At 40.7% G+C, this 26037-nt stretch overlaps 1 protein-coding gene across 2 annotated transcripts in view; it reads right to left on the bottom strand.

Annotated features, from left to right (window-relative positions):
• PDSS2 (decaprenyl diphosphate synthase subunit 2) overlaps nt 1–26037 on the bottom strand; it is a 266982-nt gene that overhangs the window by 5396 nt on the left and 235549 nt on the right. The window contains exon 7 of one of the 2 annotated variants that reach the window (XR_004352569.1): nt 62–5055. Coding sequence is in view for 1 of the 2 variants with exons in the window: in XM_032651605.1 (XP_032507496.1) it covers nt 4897–5055 (159 nt within the window). In the remaining variant the exon portion in view is untranslated. Of the gene's footprint in view, nt 1–61; nt 5056–26037 lie in introns of those variants that run through there. The other variant, XM_032651605.1, reaches the window with a different exon arrangement.

Genomic DNA, 26037 nt, shown 5'->3' with positions numbered 1-26037 from the left:
GGACTCCCAACCACTGCGCCACCAGGGAAGCCCCAAAGTTTCTTTAAAAGTGTTTATTTACTTCAATGCATCAAAAAGTGAAATCTTCCCAACAACAGTCAAGGCAGTGGGGAGCCTACTCATTTGCTCAGGAAGCACAGTGACCGGTATACTATCAGTCTTAGAAGTGAGCAGATCACATTGAAGAAAGCTGATAGAGCTTCTCCATGAAGATGGAATCAGCATCTATAAAAAGAAAGAAAAGGAATGAAAGCCTGAGAAACTTTCTCTTTCTACGGAAGAGTAAGAAATACATATCTAGGAAGAATATTCCTCCACCGGTAGAGGCCTAAAACCTAGCACTTCAGCGCCCCAAGGGCAGGTGGGGAAGCTAAAGGGAGGGGTGGACACCACTGTCAGTTCTGGCCACACTGGGTTCTCCCCAGGTGACCTTCTTTTTCAAAAGTATGTTATCTCCTTAATGTAAAGGCAGGATCCCTTCTGAAAAAATAAAAGTTAATTTGAGAAGGGATTAGGAGTGATGGTAGGAAATGGAGAAAGAGGTAAATGACAGTCTTGTTAGATTGCTTTGTGTTTTAAAAAGAAAGTGCAAATAGCTTTATTATTACTAAAAGGTGATTAACAATAATGGAAACTATTAATAATAATGGAGTGACAATTGTGTCCTCACAAATAGATTAAAAAGTCAACCCAATCCATCTCTGCCCTTTTGAGTCTTAGCAAAGGTGTGGCATGCCTTCTCCAGATTGAGAGGCAGTCATTAGATTCTAAAGATAAATCCTGGAACTTCTATTGGTCAGAAAGGTGAGATCTTAACAACAGGATTTCACAGTGGGAAGACAAATGAAGGGGCAGGAAAGAATCTTCCTGAATCTAAGAACTCTAGGAAGGAACGTGAGAAGAGTTTTCTGAAAGCAACGAACGTTCTCCTTATCTGTGATGGACCTGCTGTTTAGTTACTCTTTTATTTTTTTTTTGGCTGCGCCATGTGGCTTACAGGATCCTAGTTCCCTGACCAGGGATTGAACCCAGGCCATGGCAGTGAAAGCACCGAGTCCTAACCACTGGACCGCCAGGGAGTTCCTAGTTAAGTCTTAAAAAAGAGAGAAAGAAAAACAAGTAGCCTTTAGCTGCAATTTTGTTGATTAAACACAATTCCCCCAAAGCCACTTGCCCAAAGAGATCTATGTTACAGCAACTTGTCAGGTTTTGAAAGATAATCACGGATTATTCAGATTACTTTCTGGTCACCTGAGTGACCAGAATGTTGTAGGTACTGGGTCTTAAAAAACGTGTACATCTTTTTGGAGCATTTTGCACTAATGTATATGTTTTTTACCCCAAGTTTGTAGGTTTTACCTGCATGCTGGGCCATAGCAATAACATTGGCATAGGTAAGAGAAAGTCTCAAACATTAGAGAATGAGACCTGGACCAGGCACACAATGTCACTGATCACTTATTTTTAGGTGTGACTGGGTTACCACATTATATAAGAAAACATGAAGAGGATTTAGTGTTGTCATCAAGTAAAACTCACAATAAAGTTTAATGATAGTCATAATCCTTATCTTCTTTCAAAGTAACTAATAGTGAATGGCAAATAACTCACTAATCAATATCTAATTGATACTGTTTTTTAGAAACAGTTTTTCTAAGTTGGGGAATTCAAAAGAAGATGACTTAGTGGCACAGGAAACGGCTTTGTAGTTCCTTGGGAAATATAATTTAAAAATTTAGAAAAGAATGTCTCTAGAGGTGGGACTAAGAGAGAGATGTGTGAGACACAAAAGGAAGGGTAGTCAGAGAAGAGGGGAAGTGGGTCACAGGTGCTGTGGGGGTGAGGGCGGAAGCTGCATTAGCAAGGTGAAATGCTGTGGGGAAGTCTGCATGCAGGGGGACGTCTGGTAAACTTCACAGTGAGGTCACCATCTGTGAACGAGAAGAAGGCATCTCAGTGGAGTAGTGCCGTGAGACCCGATAGATTTGTTGAACAAGTAGTCTTTGAGTGTCTACAGTGCTGGCGCTGGTCTAGATGGTGGGGACCCGGCAGTGAATGTAGTGAATGACCAATTGCCGGGGTTAAGGAGTTAGTAGCCTGTAAGAAGGTGTGCTGCTAATGCTAGGAAGAAAAAAGTAGAGGTGGAAGGATAAATAGGGGAAGTGAGGGATGTCATTTAGGGGAGAACTGAGCCCATTCATAGCCAGCAGGGGAAACACAAGACTCAAGAATAGGGACATGAGGGAGACAGGAGGCTGAAGGCTCGAGATCTTTGGAAAGGAGTAGAGTCTTATCTGGAAGGAGAAGCAAAGGAAGAGAGAAAGAGGTGCTGTCTGGAATGACTCTAAAGTGGGGAGATGGCGTGTGAAGGCAAGCCAGTCTGTCAGAGGCAGTCCTTTCTGCTGGCTCCTGCATCTATAAATGGGGGATTAATCTTACCCCCAGAAAGTGGTCGTGGGATTCGAACAAGACAGTACTGTTAAGGCCCTTAGCAGAGTGCCTGGTATACACGCAGAGCCCTTACTATACTTGAAGAAAAGACTGATAGGGAGGAAGGAGAGTGCAGGTGGGCTCAGGGGCCTGAAGTGAGTGAGGTTTGCAGGTCCAGGTGGGGGGGAAGAGGGACAATGGTTAATGAATGAATTCTTCACTCTAGCAAGAAACTGCGGGTGGAGGGTGATGCAGAGGGGGTAAAGGAGGAGACATTCTAAGGCCACTAACTCTGCCTTATCAGTACCTTCCCTGGCAGCGCTCAGGCAGTAGGCCTTTAGACTGACTTAGCCAGCGTATTAGGTTTAACAAAAGCAGAGCTGTCACTCAACAGTGAGGGCAGGGCTGTTGCTCCCAGGGAGCCGGACAGACAGCAGGGCACAGGAGAGGGAACATAGGCCTGGAAGGCAGCTGGGAAGATGAAAGGGAGGTAGGAAATGTTCCAAAGAAAGCAGAAAGGCGGGTGTTGAAACAAAGAGTCCAGGATTATAAGCCATACAAAGGAGAGCTGGGAATTCTTTAGGTCACCTGTGAGGCAGCTTGGCAAGAAGTCTGCCATTAAGTTTTATGCTTTCCTTCATAGCCTCTCTTTGTGTTTCACCTTCCCTGTTCGCTGAATTTCACATAGCATCTTTGTTATCTAGAGAGTCAGAAATGGCAAACTTTTAGAAAATAAAACAAAGCTGGAGAGGACCTCATATATTCTCTTGTTTAACCTTATTTTACAAATGTGGAAACTGAGGCTTAGAGGGAAGTGACTTGTTCAAGGTCACACAGCGAACCAGGTGCTAAACCAGAACTAGAAGAGCCCTAGAATCCTGCCTTGTGTTCCATAGTACCCGACCATCTGCTTAATAAAACCTACAGCTTGCTGAAGTTCCTGCTCATCCAGAGAACACAAAGCATGACTCCTCCTTTGTGGAAGTTAATGATTAAAACCTAGTCTGATCTAAAGCATCTAACCATAGTTACTAATTAAGCCAATTTCTGTGAGAAAAGGCATTTCAAACAGAAGAGTGGAGTGTTCTCTTCAGCTAAATCTATAGGCCTTCAAATTGTAGTAGCATAAACTGTACAATTACAACATTTCAAGTACGCTTAAAAATATTTCAAAATACAATACCTTAACCTCTGTAGCTTACATTTTCTTTTCATTGCATGCCACATGATGGGTCCTGATAAAACGGTTTTGTAACTTTTGAAGAAGGAATTTAAACTAAAGTGACTTCACTTAGTGTTTGAGTGAACTAGGTCATAAAATCTGTTTGCTGTGTTCGCTGTCTCCAGATAGGGCTGTAATTACACCACATAAGGAAGAAAGGTAGCTGAGTCTCAATCTAGATCATTTATGTAAACTCAGCCTTCTTGTCAACGGTGTTCTCATATTGCATGCATGCAAACCTCAAAAATCATCTCCTATGAACCACAGAGAGACAGTGTCCAATTGCAGGCCTGTGAGATTGCTTATATTCTTTCTGTAATTGGATGTCTGTGGTTCAAGACCAAAATTTGACACTCTGAGGCTAAAAAAAAAAATCACCAATGAATTCTCCAGTACAACAATTATATATCTGACACTTGTAAAAATTAAAGGTATTCTCTACACCAACGTATTACAAATGAATACATTTACTTGAAAAAAAGAAGCATCCTGATGAGCTTAAAAAAAAAAAAGTTTGGTTCTTTGAAACACGTTTGAAAAAATCTGGTCTTCCAGAAAGAAAAACAGGCAATTCCTACTATAACCAAGTTAACATTTGATAACATTTTAATCTCCTACTTCAAATATTTGGCCTTATTTTTTCAGCAGTTTCCCCCCCAAAATCTTACAGAACCCAAGAAGCACAAAGTATATCCATACTGCATCTATAAAATACAAAGACATAATTGCAAGAAGACAAAGCATGGTTTTTTTTCTTAATCATTAAACTACCCTCCGTTATGAAAAATTGGTCACTGGCTTTTGATTTGACAGTCCTCCCTGGCTGGCATTGATAGTGTTTCTCTTGACACCTGCAGCTTCCAGCTTGCCCTGTCCTCTCTAGAAGGAAAACCACAGGCCACCGTCCTGGCGCCATCCTTGGCTCAGTCCAATCAATAAGGACTTATTTCCTGTCCATTTGCTGAGGTCACAGGAGCGAATCTCATTAATTATTTCTGCTACTGAAGCCTCAAGTGTGCTTGTGGCATGACAACTGAAAACTGCTTGACCTTTTTTCTTCTAATTTTGTTTGTAGCAGTTCCAAAAAGAAGGCAGTATTCATTGAGCAGTGTGGTAAAAAGAAAAAAAATGTATATGTTGTTAAAGTCATTAACACATTTAGATCTTTCATCATGAAAGCTCTCCCCATCACCTCATTCCCCAGTTTTTTTCAGCTAACGAACAATAGTCTTTTTAATTTGGTGTCACGAAAATCTGGTCACAGCAAACACAATGTTTTCTAAAGCAGTTCTGGCCTCCGAGGGAGGAAAGCTCTCCAGGGCCTCCAGTGCCTTGTTTCCATGGTAACGACACAGGTCAATAGCTGAAGTCACACCTTTGCCAGCGCTGATTGTTTCTCGCAACTGTTAAGAAACAAATGCACAGTAAAAGTCAGTTTTTAAGGTACCACAATTAAATTGGGGAGGAGAGGTGAAAAACAAAGAAGGGGAGAAACAGTATAGATTCACTGTTTCTGCTTTTGAGGTTAAAGAGAACACCATCCTCCAGTGATTTTTGAGGCACTAACATTCCCTAAGGCTGCTAGGTTTGGCTCTCCAGAGCAGAACAATAGGCTCCAATTAGCCTAATTACACCTCTTCCCCAACTCCCGCCCTGTGATATCTTGAGGTGGGCCCTGCTGGAGGGTGGTGGCGATGAGGCAGAGGGCATTTACATCTCTGACATTTTGCTTTCAGCAGCCTGATATTCTTAGGTGAGGAAGGCTTCATTAACATCCTAGTTAATAACTAATATTTTTATACTGTATGTTGGCACAATAGTCCATGTGAAAATTCAAGAAAGACACATAGTATTAGATCTGAGCACTACATTATTAAAACTGTAAGACTTTGGGAGGAATGAATTAAAATACCCTTTGTGAAGAATAAAGTCAACTCTTGCCCACAAATGGAGTTGATTTCCAATCCCTCTCCCTAATGACTGGAAAGGACCAATACAATGGTTACACTTTAGAGCTGAAAAAGACTTATAATGATTTGGCCGGTCCACTTCCCCTTGCCCCGATTCCATCTTCTTCTCAGTGAATACCTCTAATGTCTGCTTTACTCCCTAAATCAGAAACTTGGGAGTTCTCCTTCATCCATTCAGGCACCATGGCTCACCCATGACTGAACTTTCTGGCTCCCCACTAGGTTGGTTGGCACCCAGTGACATGTTCTAGTCCATGAGACGTGAATGGTGTGTGTCACTTCTGGGCTGTAGCATTTAACGGTCCATATGAGTCCCGCCAGAGGTTTCCCTCTGGTACATCAACCAGTCACATTGAAGAAGCCCCTCAGGTTGGATCCCCGAGTGGCCACAGTGAGCAACCACGGTGCCTCTCCAACCGGCACAGGACATGTAGTGTGGGCAAGAAACACGTCTGTTGTCTGAAGAGACTGTCAGGTTGTCTGTGGCCATCTTGACTGATATACTCACTAAGTCTCAGCCATTCTATCTCATACAAAGCCCTCAAATTATCGTCTGCTCTTCACTCTCATTGCCACATCAGTTCAGGCTATCATCATCGCTTGCCTGGGTTATTTTTGCAATCACCTCCTAAATCGTCTTCCCACCACCAGTTCTTTGCCCGTGGACTCCATCCTTCACGCTGCCAAGAAGATCTTTATAAAAAGCAAATGTGATCTTGCTTAAAACCCTCCACTGCCTTCCAATAGCTTTAAGGAAAAAAAAGTCCAAGCTCTTTCATGAGGCATGGAAGTCCTTTCCCTTTCTGCCGTTTCATCATTACTTAGGGAAACTACTTGCAGCTGATGGCTTGAGACAGTCTCCACACACCCCCCTCGCCCCATCAAGCTCCCCAAATTCCACTTGGGTGGAATGTACACAGCTAGAATGCCAGCCCTAAGGGGCTAGGTGCCCTTCTTCCTTGGGGCTCCTGGAGTGCCCTGTGCATATGTGGAGTACAGCATTATTATATAGTGTTGTATTTTAATTCTCCATTCACTTATCTATCTCTTCATTAGACTTGGAGCTATTGTATAATGCATGAAACATAAAGGAATAAAAGAAATAACCTGCTTTACTCCCCTAATTATATAGATGAGAGGAGAGGGCCAGAGAAGCTCAGCGGCTCACACAAGATCATAGATGGATAGTGACAAAGCTGCGATCAGAAGCCAGTTTTCCTAACACCCACTCCAGTGGCATTTAATATTATACTCCGCCAGACTCTCAGCATTCTACAGGTATTTCCACACTGCATATGAACTCTGGTATTGTTTCAGCCTAGGCTTCCCTGGTTTCCAGCCATCACTGAATGCATGAAGGCACTAAAATGGTCCTGGGTATCAGAGGTAGCCAGATTCAAGCTCCTCTTCTAGCTCCCATCTTAGAGAGGCCAGTTAACTGCTCTGAGTTTAAATGGGGATAATATCAGTCCCTTGTAGGACTGCTGGGCGCGGGGGGGGGGGGGGGGTACTGCATGAGACAGTATAGAGTGCTTGACAGTGTCTAAAACACTACAGCTATTCAGAACTACTTAATTCTTCTTCCTCCTCAAGCCCTTAGCCATTGCCAAGAAAGCTACCCCATCCAAAATAGATCAAGTCTATTTTAGCTTGACGCACAGCAACCTCAAAGGTAGTTGAACTTGGATCAGACCAGCCTTAAAGATTAAAAAAAAAGAAAAAGAAAGAACATGCTTCTTATTTTCATTATCTTTAATCCCCTCAAATCTAAATTAGACTGGCCAACATTCTTTATTCTGGACTTCTAGGTTGGTAACTGCAGGCAAGTGGATATCTGCATGACTGGATTTCAATTTGTAAATATTAATTGAGCACCTATTATGTGTAAAGAGTACAATGATCCTTTTTTGCTTTATGGGTCAGGAACTAACGAAGGGTATACTGTGAAAAGCAGCAAGTGAAGGACTACAGATGACCAGAGAAATGAGAGCAACTTTGATTAGAAGAGATTTAAGAGGGCCTTACAGAAAAGGGATTTAAGGCATGTCCTGAGAATGCTGATAAGTAGTTATGGCGTCAGGGTAGCAAGAAAATTATAGGGAAAGAGAATAGCTTGAACAAAGGCACAGAGGAGACCAGAGCGAATGAAAACAGATTGGTGTGATACTTTACAGGAGTAGGTGAGAGGGGACCCAGGTGGGCTCTGAAAACCAGCCTAAGAACTTATTTATTTATTTTATTTATTATTATTATTCTTCTTTGCGGTACGCGGGCCTCTCACTGTCATGGCCTCTCCTGTTGCGGAGCACAGGCTCCGGACGCGCAGGCTCAGTGGCCATGGCTCACGGGCCCAGCCGCTCCACGGCACGTGGGATCTTCCTGGACCGGGGCATGAACCCGTGTCCCCTGCATCGGCAGGTGGACTTTCAACCACTGCGCCACCAGGGAAGCCCAACCTAAGAACTTTATTAAAAATTTTTTTTATTATCAAACATTTAATTTATTTTTTATTTTATTTTTTTATTTTTTGGCTGTGCTGCGTGGCACACGGGATCTTAGTCCCCTGACCAGGGATCGAACGCATGGCCCCTGCAGTGGAAGCGCAGTGTCTTAACCATTGGACCAGCAGGGAAATCCCTAAAATATTTTAAAAGTACAGAAAAGTTGAAAGACTAGCCCAGGAGTTGGCAACCTATGGCCTCAGGCCAAATTTGGCCCCCCTGTTTTTATAAATTAAGTTCTGCTGGAATATAACCATGCCCATTTATTTAAGTATTGTCTATGGTTGTTTCTGTGCTATAATGGCAGACCTACAGAGTTGAGTAGCTGCCACAGAGACTGTATGGATTGCAAAGCCTAAAATATTTACACTTTGGCCTTTACAGGAAGTCTGTGACTTCTGGACGTAGCATAATTAATGAACGCGTATCTTCTACCTAGATTCAACAACCATTAATATTTTGCTATTTTTGTTCTATCTACTTGTATATGTGTGTTTTCTGAATCATTTGAAAGTAAGCTGTTTAAGCTGGTATATTAGCTCTCCAGAGGAGGAAAAAGCCCTATTTGTAGCACTTGCAGATTTTTGCGGTATAAATACTCCCATCATGGCTGATTTCAAGCTACCAAGGGTTGTAGAATCACAAAATTCTTGAATATTTAACAACTGGCTCTCAACTGGTAGGAGGAGGCTTGGACATACCACGGGCTGCAGGATGCTTTACCCTTGTTTTGAGAAGCATCTCCAAAGATAAGAACATTCTCCTACATGGCCAGAATACCATTATCACAGCTCGGAAAGTTAACAGTAATCCTCTCCTATTATCAATATCTAGTCCATCTGCAAATTTCCCCAATTGGCTCCAAAATGTCTTTTTTAGCCTTTTTTCCCCCCCAAACCACAATGAATCCTGGTTTACACACTGCATTCATCTGTTATGACACTTTAAACTTCTTCTTCCCACTATGATATTGCCATTTTGAAAGGGCCAAGCTATGTTGTGCAATGTTCTACAGTCTGTGTTTCTCTGATTGCTACGCTTAGTTTGTTAGTCTGAAAACTTTATTCAGTCAGGCTCAACTGACTATTTGATGGTGACTTATATGGTATTTAACCCTACAATGAAGGGTAATTCAGACTAGGGCAAAATAGCACCCAGGAGGACATCACTAAAAGTTACTCAAGCCCTAAAAGAGTTAATTTCTCTTCCCCAATGACTACTGTACTTCCAGTTAATACTCCAATCTGCTCTCCACACGGTTGGCTCCCAGGACTTTGCATACCAAGGACCTGATAGCTTCCACGTGTAAAATGCTCATTTCAGAACTCATCAGTAATCTAATCCTTCATGGAAGGTATTATTCCTCACAGGCATCTGTATACACTTCCACCAACTAAACATAAACTACTGGCTCAAAGGAAATCCTTTAGATATAATTAATAGCGCATAAACGAGACTCGTTTTTACTATAAATTAGAAGAGGCCATGAGTTTACCCAGAAAAATACAATCTTGTCCTTTGTAAATAAATGCGACAAAAGACACATTAAGCTGGAGTTCCTAAACTTGGCTGATCATAAGATTCATCTGGGGAGCTTTCAAATGCAGATGCATAGGCCTCATTCTTGGAGATGGATTCAGTAAGGCCTTAAAAAAAAGTGCTTCTTTTTTTATGTTTTTTTAAAATGCTAATCACTGGTCATTGCAATGATGAGCCAGATTTGGGAGTAGCTCACTTGCTGGGGCATGTATTTTGAGAGATTGTATTTTAAAACTGTCATGTTGGGTTTATATCGTTTTTTGTTTTTTGTTTTTCTTTCCTTTTGCGGTACATGGGCCTCTCACTGCTGTGGCCTCTCCCGTTGTGGAGCACAGGCTCCGGACGCGCAGGCTCAGCGGCCATGGCTCACGGGCCCAGCAGCTCCACGGCATGTGGGATCTTCCCGGACCGGGGCACGAACCCGTGTTCCCTGCATCGGCAGGTGGACTCTCAACCACTGTGCCACCAGGGAAGCCCTATATCGTTTTAACCACACTTCCAAAGGGTTGTTCTTGTGATGCTCAAATTAAATTTAGCAAGCATTTATTGGGCACCTATATGGTATAGGTATATAGTAGGGGCTGTAGGTACAGAGAGAAACACAGTTGCTGCCCCCAGGACCACTGTTAGAGGGCTTGTCATAGGGCTACAGAACCAGAGAGGGTTGAATGGAACACTGAGGGATTGGGCCCATGACCTTGGTTCTAATAACTGCAAGAGAAAAGACCACAATTTAAAAAAAATTATTTCCGCTTTTGCCTTCCCCTACATTTTGACTGGGCAAATTCCCAGTTGATGCATAGGTAGAACTTTCCATATTAGGATGTGGCTAGAAATGCTAGTATGCCCACTCTGGCCTTTATGGCCTGAAAAACACTTTAGCTGTAAGATAAATTAAAAAAATACAAAATGGTGAATTATCAGTCTCCATTTTATTTTCCTGATATAGCACTTTAGGGCAATAATGTAATTAAATCTCTAATTAAGTCAACTGAATAACTGTTTAAGTGCAGAATCACCCGAAATAAATTAAGTCCAAATCCCTTGCTAGAGGATCCAATTAAAGATATTAACACAAAGAGGATCCACAGTACTTAAAATGCATTATTATTTAACATTTATTAAAAGGTGTTATTAAACACCTTTTCCGTGATAAATGTTGCTTTTATGAGACCCTTTTGAGAAATCATTGTATGCCTCTGAAAACTATTTGGTTTGAAAGTCCTCTTAAAATATTAAAGGCAAGCCCTTGCCACGGGATCTAAGCAGCTTTAGATGTGGAGGCAGCAGTCGCTTCTCTCCAATGAGATCAAAACAAAACCTTAGACCTAGAAGAAACCCCAAGCACCATCTTCGCTTCTCACCTCATTTTGCAGAAAACACTGGATGAGAAAGGCTAAGTGATGTGGACCAGAGTCAAGAGCAAATTTGAGATGGCCTAGGTTTCATTTCTGCACATCCAGAGCTCTTCTACTATATAGCACTGGAAAAGATTTGGAGATAGCCCCAAATTTTCTTTCACCCAACCAGATAGAGTGCTTAGAGAGAACAGGGATACTAAAACTCATCTGGAACACGGGGCAGACCTTGTTCTGAAGAAACTATATAATAGAGAGTAAGGGAGTATGAAACAATATGTTAAAGTTTTGTTTTGTATTTAAATGGTTGAAAGCAGCTGGATAAGGGTAAAAGGAAACAAATGGGAGCCATGCTGTTATGGGAAGAGACCACATATCTTTCAACCAAGTGGTAGAAGTGGACCATGCTTCCTTAACAGATTATACAGCTGGCAGAAAGGTATGATGCAGTAATGATATGCGGCTTCAACTTTTGAACATCTGCTAAAACTTGCATTCTACAGTTGGCAAATTCCTGGTGTGCCTAACTGATAATCTTATGCATTAGAAGATAGAAGAAGCACTTTTTGCTTAATTATGTCAGCATAATTGGATATAAAGGTGATAGGAATTAACAAAAACTTAATGCCATCTTGGTATTAGAATCAGTCCTTAGAAAGGCCTAGCAGGAATGGGTTTGGACACCCAGACTATATGTTAGGAAAGTGCATTGCAAAAATAAGTTTAGTGAAAAGATTGCCATTAACTATAACTGGAAATAAAGTTCAAGGGTGATGGAAGCCTCTGAAAAACTAAATTCCAACAATGTCATACTTAATTATGAAAGTGATCAAAATAATGGCTACTGAATAAGCTCTCTCAGGGCTCTCATTTGAGAAGGTCCAGGTGTAAAAGGAGGAGCCTACGATTCCCTCCACTGCTGAGCATTTCCTCTGCACAGAGCACCACTGTGGAGACAGGGCACTATCCCTGTTTTGAAGGAGCTGACAAGAGAGATGTACAAAACTGTAAAAATTGTGTGGGACTCCACCCAGAGGCTTGTATTGTCACCAGGACACTTGCCACAAGTGTTTTTAAAGTGCTGTTCCTCACAGAAAATGTTCAGAAACAAACAACCTTGTCAGAATCTGCTAAAAGACTGATGGGCATGCTTGAGGGAAGGAGATGATGACAAAAATAAGGGGCTCCCAGATGTAAAGGTTGTATGTTGAGTAAGAACAAGTATGTGCAAATATTTCCAAAAGATAATATACTATTAACACTCCCTAACACCATACACAAAAATAAACTCAAAATGGATGAAAGACCTAAATCTAAGGCCAGACGCTATCAAACTCTTAGAGGAAAACATAGGCAGCATACTCTATGACATAAATCACAGCAAGATCCTTTTTGACCTACCTCCTAGAGAAAGGGAAATAACACTAAAAATAAACAAATGGGACCTAATGAAACTTAAAAGCTTTTGCACAGCAAAGGAAACCATAAACAAGACGAAAGGACAACCCTCAGAATGGGAGAAAATATTTGCAAATGAAGCAACTGAAAAGGATTAATCTCCAAAATATACAAGCAGCTCATGCAGCTCAATATCAAAGAAACAAACAAAATGGGCAGAAGACCTAAATAGACATTTCTCCAAGGAAGATATACAGATTGCCAACAAACACGTGAAAGGATGCTCAACATCACTAATCATTAGAGAAATGCAAATCAAAACCACAATGAGGTATCACCTCACACCAGTCAGAATGGCCATCATCAAAAACGTATACAAACAATAAATGCTGGAGAGGGTTTGGAGAAAGGGGAACCCTCTTGCACTGTTGGTGGGAATGTAAATTGATACAGCCAGTATGGAGAACAGTATGGAGGTTCCTTAAAAAACTAAAAATAGAACTACCATATGACACAGCAATCCCACTCCTGGGCATACACCCTGAAAAAACTATAATTCAAAAAGGTACATGCTAATAAAAAAAAAAAAAAAAAAGGTACATGCACCTCAATGTTCACTGCAGCACTATTTACAATAGCCAGGGCATGGAAGCAACCTAAGTGTCTATCAGCAGATGAATGGATAAAGAAGATGCGGCACATATATACAATGGAATATTACTCAGCCATAAAAAGAAATGAAATTGAGTTATTTGTAGTGAGGTGGATGGACCTAGAGTCTGTCATACAGAGTGAAGTAAGTCAGAAAGAGAAAAACAAATACCGTATGCTAACACATATATATGGAATCTAAAAAAAAATGGTTCTAATGAACCTAGGGGCAGGACAGGAATAAAGATGCAGACGTACAGAATGGACTTGAGGACACGGGGAGGGGTAAGGGTAAGCTTGCATGAAGTGAGAGAGTGGCATGGACATATGTACACTACCAAATGTAAAACAGAGCTAGTGGGAAGCAGCCGCATAGCACAGGGAGATCAGCTCGGTGCTTTGTGACCACCTAGAGGGGTGGGACAGGGAGGGTGGGAGGGAGATGCAAGAGGGAGTGGATATGGGGATATATGTATATGTATAGCTGATTCATTTTGTTATAAAGCAGAAACTAACACACCATTGTAAAGCAATTATACTCCAATAAAGATGTTAAAAAGAAAAAGATAATATACTATTGAAAGAAGAAAAAGGAAATAGAACAACTGAAGAATGAGTTCAAAGTAGTAAAGACTAAAATAAATTCCATGAAGAGGGGCCTTTAAAGATGAAATGTGCATTCACATAGCCCATTACAAGTTGTCAGGGGGGCCTTGGATGCAGCTACCATCCTGGCTTCTGTTGTCCTTTGCTTTCCAAGACCACCCACCCTCCCATTCCAAGCATCATATTATCCTCTAGGACAAATAACTGTGCAGCACCCCACTGAGCCCCTCCCTGCGTCAGCTCTCTCACTCTTTTTTTCTGATGTTCTTGTCCAGCTTTCATCCTCTAACACGTCCCTTCTCTGTCTTCCTCCTCACTCTGGAGACCTAACTTCTGGTCTAGGGCACCTTCACAGATGCACCCACCCACCTCTGTTCTGCTCTCTCATGCTCAGAACGCACAGAACTGTCCTTCCCGGCTACTGAAAGACTGTGAGAAATGTCACAGATGGGAGAGTCAAATGACTAATGCCTTCCAACACAGGACAAAAAAGAAAAAGATGAGGATGAATGTGCATTCTGGAACTCAGATCTGGGAGCTTATGAAAATTACGGCAAAATTCCAGAAAAGGTTATTAAATAGACAGTTGGTGAGCTCTCGAGAAAAGGCAGCAGTGATAGCAGCCCCAAGGTAGGTGGGTCACAATGAGCACATTATGACAAAACACTCTCATTTTTCTTTTGATATTAACTTGGCTGTTAGCTTCAGAAATAGTAAAGATAGAGTATATTCAGATTATGGAAACTTAGTCGTGGATAAGACAGAGAAATGGGATCTGTATAAGAGTTTGGCAATATGGATTCAAATACGTAAAATAACTATTCCTAGAAAATGTTTAGTAGTGGATTTATATTGAGCAGAAAAGCGATCTCTAGTGTTGTGCTACAAGACTCAATACTTGGTTCCTTTCCCTTATCACAGTGCTTGAATGAAGATGAAGAAGAAATGCATATTAAATTTTAATTTTCAGATGTCATATAGCCAAGAGAGAAAGGCAACACATGGATAGCATCAAAATCTTAATGGTTTTGACATGTTGAGCAATAGACTGATACTAGCCAGAAGAAATGTAACAGAGCAACTGTACAGTTGAGCATTTAGGTTTCAAAAACTAATTGCAGAAGTTTAAACCTCAGTTTGGCAGTGACTCATAAAAAAATGCTGAAAATCTTTGATAACCACATTCCGTATGTAAGCCAACACTATGATGTAGATACTTAAAAAAAAAAAAAAAGCAAACGCAAACTGTGGCAGTATAAACAGATGTACATGTCCAAAAGACAGGCAGAAACAGTCTCACCGCAATCTTTGATGGTCAATCATGTTTAGAAAACTATGTTCAGTCCTGGGTGCCATGCCTCAAGAAAGACACTGACAAGATAGAAAGGGTTCAGTGTTGGGATGAAGAAATATTTGGAAACATGTCATTTAAGGAATGTTTAACCTGGAGGAAAGGATTAAAGGAAGATATTAAACCCATCTTCAAACTTCTAAAGCAATTAAATGGGAGAAGGAGCAGTCTCGTTCTATACGCTTCAGGGAACAGAACAAAGAGCAACAAGAGGAAGTTTCTAGGAAGCTTTAATTTCAGTAACAAGAAAGAGTTTTCAAATGACTAGTTTGTCTAACACGAACAGTTTTTTTTTTTGACGAGCTGATGCCCACATCTGAAAAAGGTATGAATGAAACTCTAAGCTGAAGGGGGAGGTGGCACAAGGCTGCCTCCAAGGTACCACGCAACGTCAACATCCTAGCTGACAGTGCTTCAGCTGAATGGTTTTGCTAGCTTCTGAGTGGCAAGACTTGGTACAAAAGGAAAAGCTACAATTAAAACGTTTCTCTAGGGCTTCCCTGGTGTTGCAGTGGTTGAGAGTCCACCTGCCGATGCAGGGGACACGAGTTCGTGCCCCGGTCCGGGAAGATCCCACATGCCGCAGACCGGCTGGGCCTGTGAGCCATGGCCGCTGAGCCTGCGCGTCCGGAGCCTCCACAACGGGAGAGGCCACAACAGTGAGAGGCCCGCGTACCGCAAAAACAAAACAAAACAAAAACCTTTCTCTAATACAAGAAACTGTGAAATGTACTACAAACAACATAAAAATTTCCTTTTTGCTTAGAATAACAAATTATTTAAAAGAATCTATAGGAAAAAAAATCTACTGATCTACTGACCTTATTAAATATCTTATTTTGGCAAAAGTGGAAGGAGGTGGAAGTAAGAGAATTTTTAGTTATTATATTTGCTCAATCACATGAATTCGCATGCCAACACACAATCAGAATGGTAGTGCTTCACAATATTAAAATAGTAATAATATTAATAATCGCAATAATAACAAACACAATCCCATATATAGTACTTATATGTGCCTAGCACTGTGGTAATATATTTATATCTATATAATATATATATATATATATATATATATATCTGTAAGATATATATAATAGTACCTACCTCATAGGGCTGTTGTGAGGATTGTACATCTATCTATCTATCTATCTATCTATCTAGGAAAACATTAGAATTTCCTTTGAGAAGAGAACACATACCTATGTTAATAACGTCCTTTGCACAAGGGCAAACTTTTAAAATACACATCACAGATTAAAAGAATAAATCAAGTCAAATACCTTTGGATAAAACCATATTTACAGAGATGACAAAAAACTGAAGCCATCATTAGATTAATTATGTACCTCTATTACAATATATACATTTTTTTTCTACCACAAAAATGCCATAAGGTTGTAGAACAAATGTCAATAGGAATCGGAGGTGGAAAATTTCCACATTTTCTGGGAAGAAAAAGCCATAAATATCTCAATTGATTAAGTATACTCTTCTGGACATTTTTTCTTTTTTTTTTTAAACAAAAAGGCACTGAACAAGACTACTGTGTTACAAAACAAAACTAATATATTTGTAGTTTAAAAATTCTTAATAATAAAACCATATTCTTTTTAACTAAAAATCTCAACCAAAGACTCTGACTGAAGCAGTGGTATTTGGGGTTTCACACAACAACAGGACACTGCCTCATGTCATTTTCACAATTTTTTAAAAACCAATTTCAGGGTTCATCATACTACATTTAAGTCACTGAATAAAGCATTATTCAGTGCTAATAATAAAGCATTATTCAATGAGTTCAAAATGATAAACATAATTTATCCCACGCTTTAACAGTTTTACTGTTCCCTAAAATATCAGAATATTTTTCTTTTGTAAAATAGCCTGCAAAATTACTATAATATAGATTTGTATTGAGCTTTAAGATATTCACTTTTAACAAGTTCTATTTATTGTTTTTTTTTGTTGTTGTTGTTGTTTTTGCGGTATGCGGGCCTCTCACTTTTGGGGCCTCTCCCGTTGCGGAGCCCAGGCTCCGGATGCGCAGGCTCAGCAGCCATGGCCCACGGGCCCAGCCGCTCCGCGGCACGCGGGATCCCCCCGTACCGGGGCACGAACCCATGTCCTCTGCATCGGCAGGCGGACGGACTCTCAACCACTGCGCCACCAGGGAAGTCCTCTATTTATTGTTTTGCAGAATTAAAATCATTCTGTATAACTGTGTGAGAGCACAGGACACACATGACGTTTGTTACACTGTTCTTTTCCCTGGCCAAGTTCTGGAAGCCCATGGAGATGGGAGGTAAGAGAGGTGGACTCTGGGAAAAACAAAATGCCATGTATTTCCAGACATGATGGTCTTTCAAGCACCTTGGAGCAGAATCCTCCAGATAAAGCCACACAGGAACCTTTTTTTTCTTATAATATGATGAGATGTTCTCCTCCTAAGACTGATTAATCCATTTATGCTATTTCATAATAATATGAAAAATGATCATAGAGAGGCAGTGAGCAAACTTTGGTAGGGAAACTCTGGACCTGGACAGGTGTGACCTTGGGCAAAGCAACTTCTCTAAGCCCACCTCACCTATAAAATCACAGAGGTAGTATTTATGCCACAGGCAATTATTATGAGGAACAAATAAGATAACGTATGTGAAATTCCTCTGACATCAATGAAATGCTACACAAAGGCAAGGTTTGAAGAGTAAGTGAGCACTGGGTTCATTGCAAACCTTACGTGTAACATTTTTTTTTTTTTTTTTTTGCGGTACGCGGGCCTCTCACTGCTGTGGCCCCTCCCGTTGTGGAGCACAGGCTCCGGACGCGCAGGCTCAGCGGCCATGGCTCACGGGCCCAGCCGCTCCGCGGCACGTGGGATCTTCCCGCACCGGGGCACGAACCCGTGTCCCCTGCATCGGCAGGCGGACTCTCAACCACCGCGCCACCAGGGAAGCCCACGTGTAACATTTTTAATCATGTACCTGCCTTTAACTATAAACATTCATAGATTATTTTACATAGATTCATGAAGATGTTTTAAATATTTAAACGCTGTGATTATTAGTGAATAGGAAACATGCTTGTTTTGAAAAATGAATTTCCAAATCATCTTGACCATTTAAAATTCAGTCTATTCCCCTTAAAAGGAAAAAAGAAAAAAACATAATAAAGACAGGTAAGGTATCATTTTTCTCGCCCTCTCTTCCACACATGAGTCTGTTAGGCTCGGTCTGGACGGTGTGTGGCCTCCTACTGAGAGTGAGATTTCAGAACTGATTTCAAGGCTCAACCTCTCAGCTAAGTACATTTATGAGTCTGTGCTGTGAACTACTATCCACAAAGACCTGAACATAACCAAACAACTCATTTCATACAAATTATCATGTCTGAATATATATGTATATTATATGTATAAATACCTCTAAACAAACACACACATATACAGTTTAATATATATAACTATATATTATATATATATGTAGTTTAGAGATATTTTCATTAAAAACATTTTACTACCATAATCAAAACTGACCTAAATTGTTGACTCTGTGGCTGAGCATTCAGGCAAAGTTATGCTTGCTACTTAAGAAACAGAGGTCAACCTTGTAGCTCACTATATGTAATTAAATGGAATAAATGTACAATTTAGTTTAATTTTTGAAAGTTAACATAAACTTTCATTAACATTTGATAGGTAGGGCATCTGAAGTTAGTAATATGGAATTATATTAAATTGAGGCTTAATTCCATAGGAAAAGCAAGCTTTGCTTCCTGGTTATCATGTCTTCTGAAGGAAAATTTAATGATTTATAAATAATCACTGATTCATCTATAACCTGACTCAAAAAGCTAATTTTTTAATTTTAGTACTATATTCCAAGAAAAACTTAATTCTATACATTGAAATTCAAAAGCAAAACTGGGACCTTGAAGCTTTTTAGCAAACTCTGTACCAGAAAATTCAACAAGCAAAACATATCATAGGTTGTAGATTGCAGCAATGAGCTACTCTTGCCTGTAGCTTTTTTAGGAGTGAATCAATAAATAGTAAGCTCTGCAATCTCATGACAAATGCAATGCTGGTTATTTAATTAAAAAGAATACTGTGGGACAAGAGCATGCATATCATGTAGGTAAACAGTCCTGGGGGTTATTTGAGGAATACATAAACTATGCCAGAGTGAATTTGGGTTTCTATTATTTTACTTGAGTCCATATCTTATACATTTCTTAAATCCTCCTCATGTCCAGGTTTTTCATCTGCTGATACCTGGGGATCAATTACCTTAAAACTACCATTACCACCGCCAACACCATCCACGTGACCCTAGATTCTTGACATCCTAACATGCATCCTGACACAAGATGAGATCAAAAGTCATTTATGATTTCTATCACTAGAACGTAAATCATAAAACTAGAAAACTACGTCAACTGAGAGCAATGACAATGAAACCAATGTATACCTCAGCCATGCCTTCCAGGCAGATTGCATCAGACTGGGGGCAAATGCAGGAATCAATGTATGGGGTGACACTGTTACTCGGCCATGAAACTGTAATCATATGTGCAGGATTAACACCTCTTCCAGATGTAGGAGGGCTCGACGTTATGGTGCTATGGTATTTGTTAACATAGATTCTTGCTTTCCTCAAGAGAACAGTAATGAGAACTTGTTTTATTTACTTTTTTTGGTCACGCTGCATGGCTTGCAGGATCTTAGTTCCCTGACCAGGGATCGAACCTGTGCCCCCTGCAGTGGAAGTGTGAAGTCCTAACCACTGGACTGCTGGGGAAGTCCTGAGAACTTGTGTTATTTTTATTTATTTATTTATATAAATTTATTTATTTAATTTATTTTTGACTGCATTGGGTCTTCGTTGCTGTGCGCAGGCTTTCTCTAGTTGCAGCAAGCAGGGGCTACGCTTCATTGCGGCGCGCAGGCTTCTCATTGCGGTCACTTCTCTTGTTGAGGAGCACAGGCTCTAGGCACGTGAGCTTCAGTAGTTGTGGTGTGTGGGCTCAGTAGTTGTGCCTCGTGGGCTCTAGACTGCAGGCTCAGTAGTTGTGGCTCACGGGCCTAGTTGCTCCACGGCATGTGGGATCTTCCCGGACCAGGGCTTGAACCCGTGTCCTCTGTGCTGGCAGGTGGATTCTCAACCACTTTGCCACCAGGGAAGCCCCCTATAATTTTATTTATTAAAAAAATTTTTCTTAGGGCTTCCCTGGTGGCGCAGTGGTTAAGAATCCACCTGCTTAATGCAGGGGACACGGGTTCGAGCCCTGGTCTGGGAGGATCCCACATGCCGCGGAGCAAATAGGCCCATGAGCCACAACTACTGAGCCTGCGCGTCTGGAGCCTGTGCTCCGCAACAAAAGAGGTCACGATAGTGAGAGGCCTGTGCACCGCGATAAAGAGTGGCCCCCGCTTGCCACAACTGGAGAAAGCCCTCACACAGAAACGAAGACCCAACACAGCAAAATAAATAAATAAAATAATAAACTTCTACCCCCAACATCTTCTTTAAAAAAAAAATTTTTTTAAATTTTTATTGGAGTATAGTTGCTTTATCAAGAACTTGGTTTAAATGGTTATACCTATAAACTTTCTTGAAAGAGTGAAGAATGCTTACCCAGCTTAAAAAAAATCACAATAATCACTGTACTGGTTCAGCAAATAAATGATAAGACAGTCACTTACTAGACAATCACTATTTTTGAGACCAGAATTATGTTAGATTACAGAGTAATGCATACCATTTTCTGGATTTTTGTAAGACCAGAGCCTTGCCTACAAATTCTCTCTTCTTTTTGTAGTATGTCTAAAGCACCTTGGGCAGCAGTATGGTAGTGAAGAGTACAGTGTGGAGTCAGTGGACTCAGGTGGAATCATGACTGTGAGATAGTCAACTGTGAACGCTGTTAGCTTATTCAATCTCTTCTCCATAAAATGAAGGGATTCAGAGACAGAATCTGATAGAACCACTTCATTCAAGTGCTTAGTGTGTGTCTTGAACAGAGTGCACAGTGAAAAACACGCGTAACGATGGCATGCATCTGACAGAGATCACAGGACGTCAAAAGGCCTACAACTTTTCCTAACAGGTGCAACACAAATCTCGTCAGGAGTGAAGATAAAAGGTAGCATAATTTCATTAGATCTAGAACAGGGAGACCTTCCATAGGGGGCACCATTGCACCATGCAGGAATCAATCTTCAGAGGTACATCTTTGGCTTTATTACTATCTGGTGGATAGGTAAGACCTTCATCAATCCAAAAAGTCAAGGACTTGGGGGAAAGAAAGGATCTACTCACCCGTAATCTTTAGTTAGGAGCACTGTAGACATCACCGACCTATGTTACAGGCCCTGTGATCTCTACTGTTATCTCAGTAATTCTGTTTGAAAATTGAGGCGGCACGGCCTCCTTGCTATTTCAGAAAGGTGGTTAAGCACATCCAGGATCAATATTCTGTCTCATGTGTCATTGGGGAGGCTGAGTAGTGCCTGCAGACACTGCTTAGGAAACATGAGGGAATGTCTTCAGATGTACCAAATGAACAAATTACAGCTTTCTGAAAGATGAGACATCTTGACAAAAATCCTTAATTCTGTAAAAAATCAGCCTGTAGGATTAGTGAATGAGTTTGAAAATATCAATCTAAGGTAATGACAAAGACTTCTGACTTACTAAAAACCACATTCAACATCAACACAGAGGTGCCTCCCTTTTCATTCTCTTTTTAGAAAACTCATGCCTCTCCACTGTTTTTTTTATGACAGGGAAAGAGACAGCATTCCCTTCAGCTCTACTTAAAAACTGTTCCGTGGACTAAGCAGGCTCCTCTATGGGGGACAGAAGGCTCAATCCTCCACATAAAGTCATACAGGCGCTCCCTGTGCATAAGTGGCTCCTGATATCACAAACTGAGAACAATAATTGAATCCAACCACCCTACCGTGCAAAGCATTTACCCACAGAACCAGCCTGGAGGGCATCTGTAGTTAGCTTTCTAGACTAAGAGTCAAAAGGTTACCCCAATTGAATCTTTGTTCAACCCAGAGGCATTGAGGGAGGTAACCATTTAATTAAAAATATACTTGGGGAGAAAATAAGAGGAAGCAAAGATGGGGTCAAATATGTCCTTATGAATTAAAAGGAATATAGGCACAAACATCTGGCCCATCTTGGGTTATCAGTTCATTCATTCAACGGTAGTTCAGCATATATTATTGGGTACCCAGTATGTGGCAGGAAACTGTGTTAGGCCCTCAGGGTATAACGGTGTGCAAAACAGACTCGATTCCAGGCTTACAATTAAGAACTGGTCTTCATCAACAATCTAAGTTTGCCGTAGCTTCCTGATAAATGTTAGGTATTATGCAGACATGTAATTTTTCAGGTCCCAGTAATTCAGAATGATGAATCTAAGGATGGGAGAGATTGCCCCAATAAATACTATTGTCATAAACCAAATAATGTTTTATATATAAAATTAGAGATTCAAGACCAATAAGCTAGGAATATATGATTTGAAGAAAAATAAAGAAGATTTATAACTGCCTAGAGGATTGAATTTAAAGAGTATCAATAGGGCTTCCCTGGTGGTACAGTGGTTAAGAATACACCTGCCAATGCAGGGGACACGGGTTTGAGCGTTGGTCGGGGAGTATCCCACGTGCCGCGGAGCAACTAAGCCCATGTGCCACAACTACTGAGTCCGTGTGCCACAACTACTGAAGCCCACGTGCCTAGAGCCCGTGCTCCGCAACAACAGAAGCCACCACAATGAGAAGCCCGCACACCGCACCGAAGAGTAGCCCCTGCTCACCGCAACTAGAGAAAGCCGCGCACAGCAAACAAAGAACCAAAGCAGACAAAATATAAATAAAATTTTAAAAAATAAAATAAAATAAAAAATAAAGAGTATCAGTAGTACTTGGGTGAACAACTTAGAGGGTGGCAATATTTTATGATGTCACAAAGAGGCTTATCATTTTTATCATTTAATAATTTTATTCATGGTCCACAAGGGACTAGAGATTATGATCATTAAATCTGTTGATGCCATTGAAGTGTGTGAGATTGTTAACACCTCAGAGAACAAGAATCTAATTTTAAAATAACATTAAGATATTAGTGGAATAGATCATCAGGGCAAGATGATAGTCACTGGGGACAAATGTAAAACAATACACTCAGAGACTTAAGGAGGAAAAGAACTAGCTTGATAATAGGGAATGAATGAATGAATGTCCAGAGGGTGACTGTTTTGCAAAAAGACTTGAGGGCTCATAATAAGGCACAACTCTTGGCTCAAGATACTGACTATTGCATGTAGAATTAATTTTTTATTTTATTTATTTTTAATTAATTAATTTTATTTGGCTGCGTTAGGTCTTTGTTGCTGTGCACGGGCTTTCTCTAGTTGCGGTGAGTGGGGGCTACTCTTTGTTGTGGTGTGTGGGCTTCTCCCTGCGGTGGCTTCTCTTATTGTGGAGCACGGGCTCTAGGCATGCGGGCTTCAGTAGTTGTGGCTTGTGTGCTCTAGAGCACAGGCTCAGTAGTTGTGGCGCACGGGCTCAGTTGCTCCACGGCATGTGGGATCTTCCCAGGCCAGGGCTCGAACCCGTGTCCCCTGCATTGGCAGGCGGATTCTTAACCACTGTGCCACCAGGGAAGTCCTAGAATTTATTTTTGATTAAAAGTTTCACATGGTACAAAAGCTTCTTTGCTTTATTACAGACAGAAATTGATCAATGATTATTTTTCCATCATTGATAACTGTATTTTGAAGGAGATTTGTAATCAAAGCAGTGGTTGCAAAAACTGGCTTTAGTAAATTAATTGTTTTGAAAAAAAATTAAACAAAACCTATTCATTATTGCTGAAAAAAAAGGAAACCCAAAACAAAAAATACCCCACTTTTCTGAAATGTGATTGCCAAAAGAAAAACAACTGGTTTTATCTGATTTTTTAAGGAAACAAGGAATGGAGGATTTAAAACTTTCAGATGGCTGTTCTGGCAGTGTCTTCCAGCACCCACCCCTCTGCTGTGGGTAGGTCATCAGATCAGCGCCTGCACTGCGGGCTCGGTGTACGACGTTTCTGTCTTCCTCAACTGTTCCCCAGCACCTCAACCACAACTTCAGCCCTCACAAAAAAATTCACAGTGTAAAAAAAATCACATTTCCGAAAACAGACTTATGGTTACCAATGGGGAAGGGGTGGAGATAAATTAGGAGTTTGAGATGAACATGTATACACAACTATATATAAAATAGATAACCAACAAGGACCTGTTGTACAGCACAGGGAACTATACTCAATATTTTGTAATAACGTATAAGGGAAAAGAATCTGAAAAAGAATATATATACATATATTCAATTAAATATATATAACTGAATCACTGTGCTGTACACCTGAAACTAACACAACATTGTAAATAAACTATACTTCAATCAAAAAAATCTTTAAAAAACCCCACATTTTCCAATGGTGTATTCCTTCTATCGCCATAGAAGCAAGCAATTCTTTAGGAGCCTAGAATTAAATGCTGGTTATGTCACTAAAAACACGAGTTCAGGAAAGTTATTTTTCAATTCTCAGTAGCTCAGGTTGTAATCTGGAAAATTTCCAATTCAAATCAGAGTCTACACTTCTAAAACAGACACCTTTCAGAAAAAAACCCTGCTCAGATGTATTACCTTAATGCCCTTATTTACATTTTTACACGTTGTCATTCAGTCTTTATCAAGCATATAAAATTTTATATAGCTGCATCCATATCATAATGGTATTTGGATTTGGATTTTTTTCCTTTAAATTGTTTTATAAACATCTCATCTAATTGGACCCCAAGTCTTTAATGAAAAACGATGGGAGAGGGGAATGTCAATGCTTCTACATAGTCTCCATAATTATCACTAAAACAGAAATCCTAAGTGTTAGGACAGCTTCAAGAGGTTAGAAGAAATGAGAGATTGAGTGCATACAGTGATGCTGTTTGGAATACTTTACCAGAGGAGCTAATGCGAAGTCCCAGGGTAGGAGAAGGAGCATCTGCCCAAGAAAGGGGTACAGGGAAGAGGAAACACAGCAACATCTGGTCTCTAAATGTGCCAATGTGAAAAATTCTCAGAGCCAGTTAGCTAGGGTTATGGGAAAGAACAAGCAGGAAAAAATTGTCTGCCAAAAAAAAAAGTGTCTGGCTTTGTCAGTAAACAAAGGACAGTAATACTTACAGAAAATTTCCTATACTATACTCAAGGTTCAAAAAAGAATTTTGGATTCAATAGGCAGCAAAATGGCTGAAGCAATCTATGGATAATAAATGAGAAGAAATGGCTAAAGGGCAAGCCTTGGAAAGGAAAGACTCTTTTTCTTCTTAAAGGGAAATGATGATATGTGATCATGCAAATGCAAATGTCTGTGGACAGCACAGTTTGCTGCTAGGAAGGGAATTTTAATGCGTACCCTATGCAAATGCGTTTTATAATAAAACAAAATGTGCAGGGCCTTCCGAGGGCAGGGAGGAAAGAGGAGGGCAGGGGCTCTAGACGCTGTGCCTGAGAGGCAGGGGAACGCGCTACTCTGGGACCCTGAACAAATTCCAGGAGAGGGGGCATGGCAAAAACCCACTCCTTTCAAAAAACCTCTCTCACGTTTGACTGAGAACTGGATACCTGATAAATCAACACCTGCAAAATCTTTCTTTACCAAGGGCTTAACCTTGAGCAATTCTCTGTGCTTCGAGTGAACCTCAGTAAGAAGACATGAAAAACAACTTTCTTTTCTGTACTGAGTCGTGGGGAAAATTATATGAACTACACAGTCAAGACTGGAGATGGATACAAAGAAAGCTCCTGCAAACCATTTAGAGTCTTTGTGTCAAAATCAGCATGACTGTCAAAGCCCATGTAAGGCCCAGTCCTAGGCACTTGGGGAAGAATGAGCAGGAGGCCGGCCCACATGGCTGAGAGTCTGGTTTTGACCAAGTG

Source organism: Phocoena sinus, chromosome 12 (assembly GCF_008692025.1).
Source record: "Phocoena sinus isolate mPhoSin1 chromosome 12, mPhoSin1.pri, whole genome shotgun sequence".
NCBI lineage: Eukaryota > Metazoa > Chordata > Mammalia > Artiodactyla > Phocoenidae > Phocoena > Phocoena sinus.
Note: the sequence above shows the minus strand (reverse complement) of the source record. Positions and strands in the feature narration are given on the sequence as shown.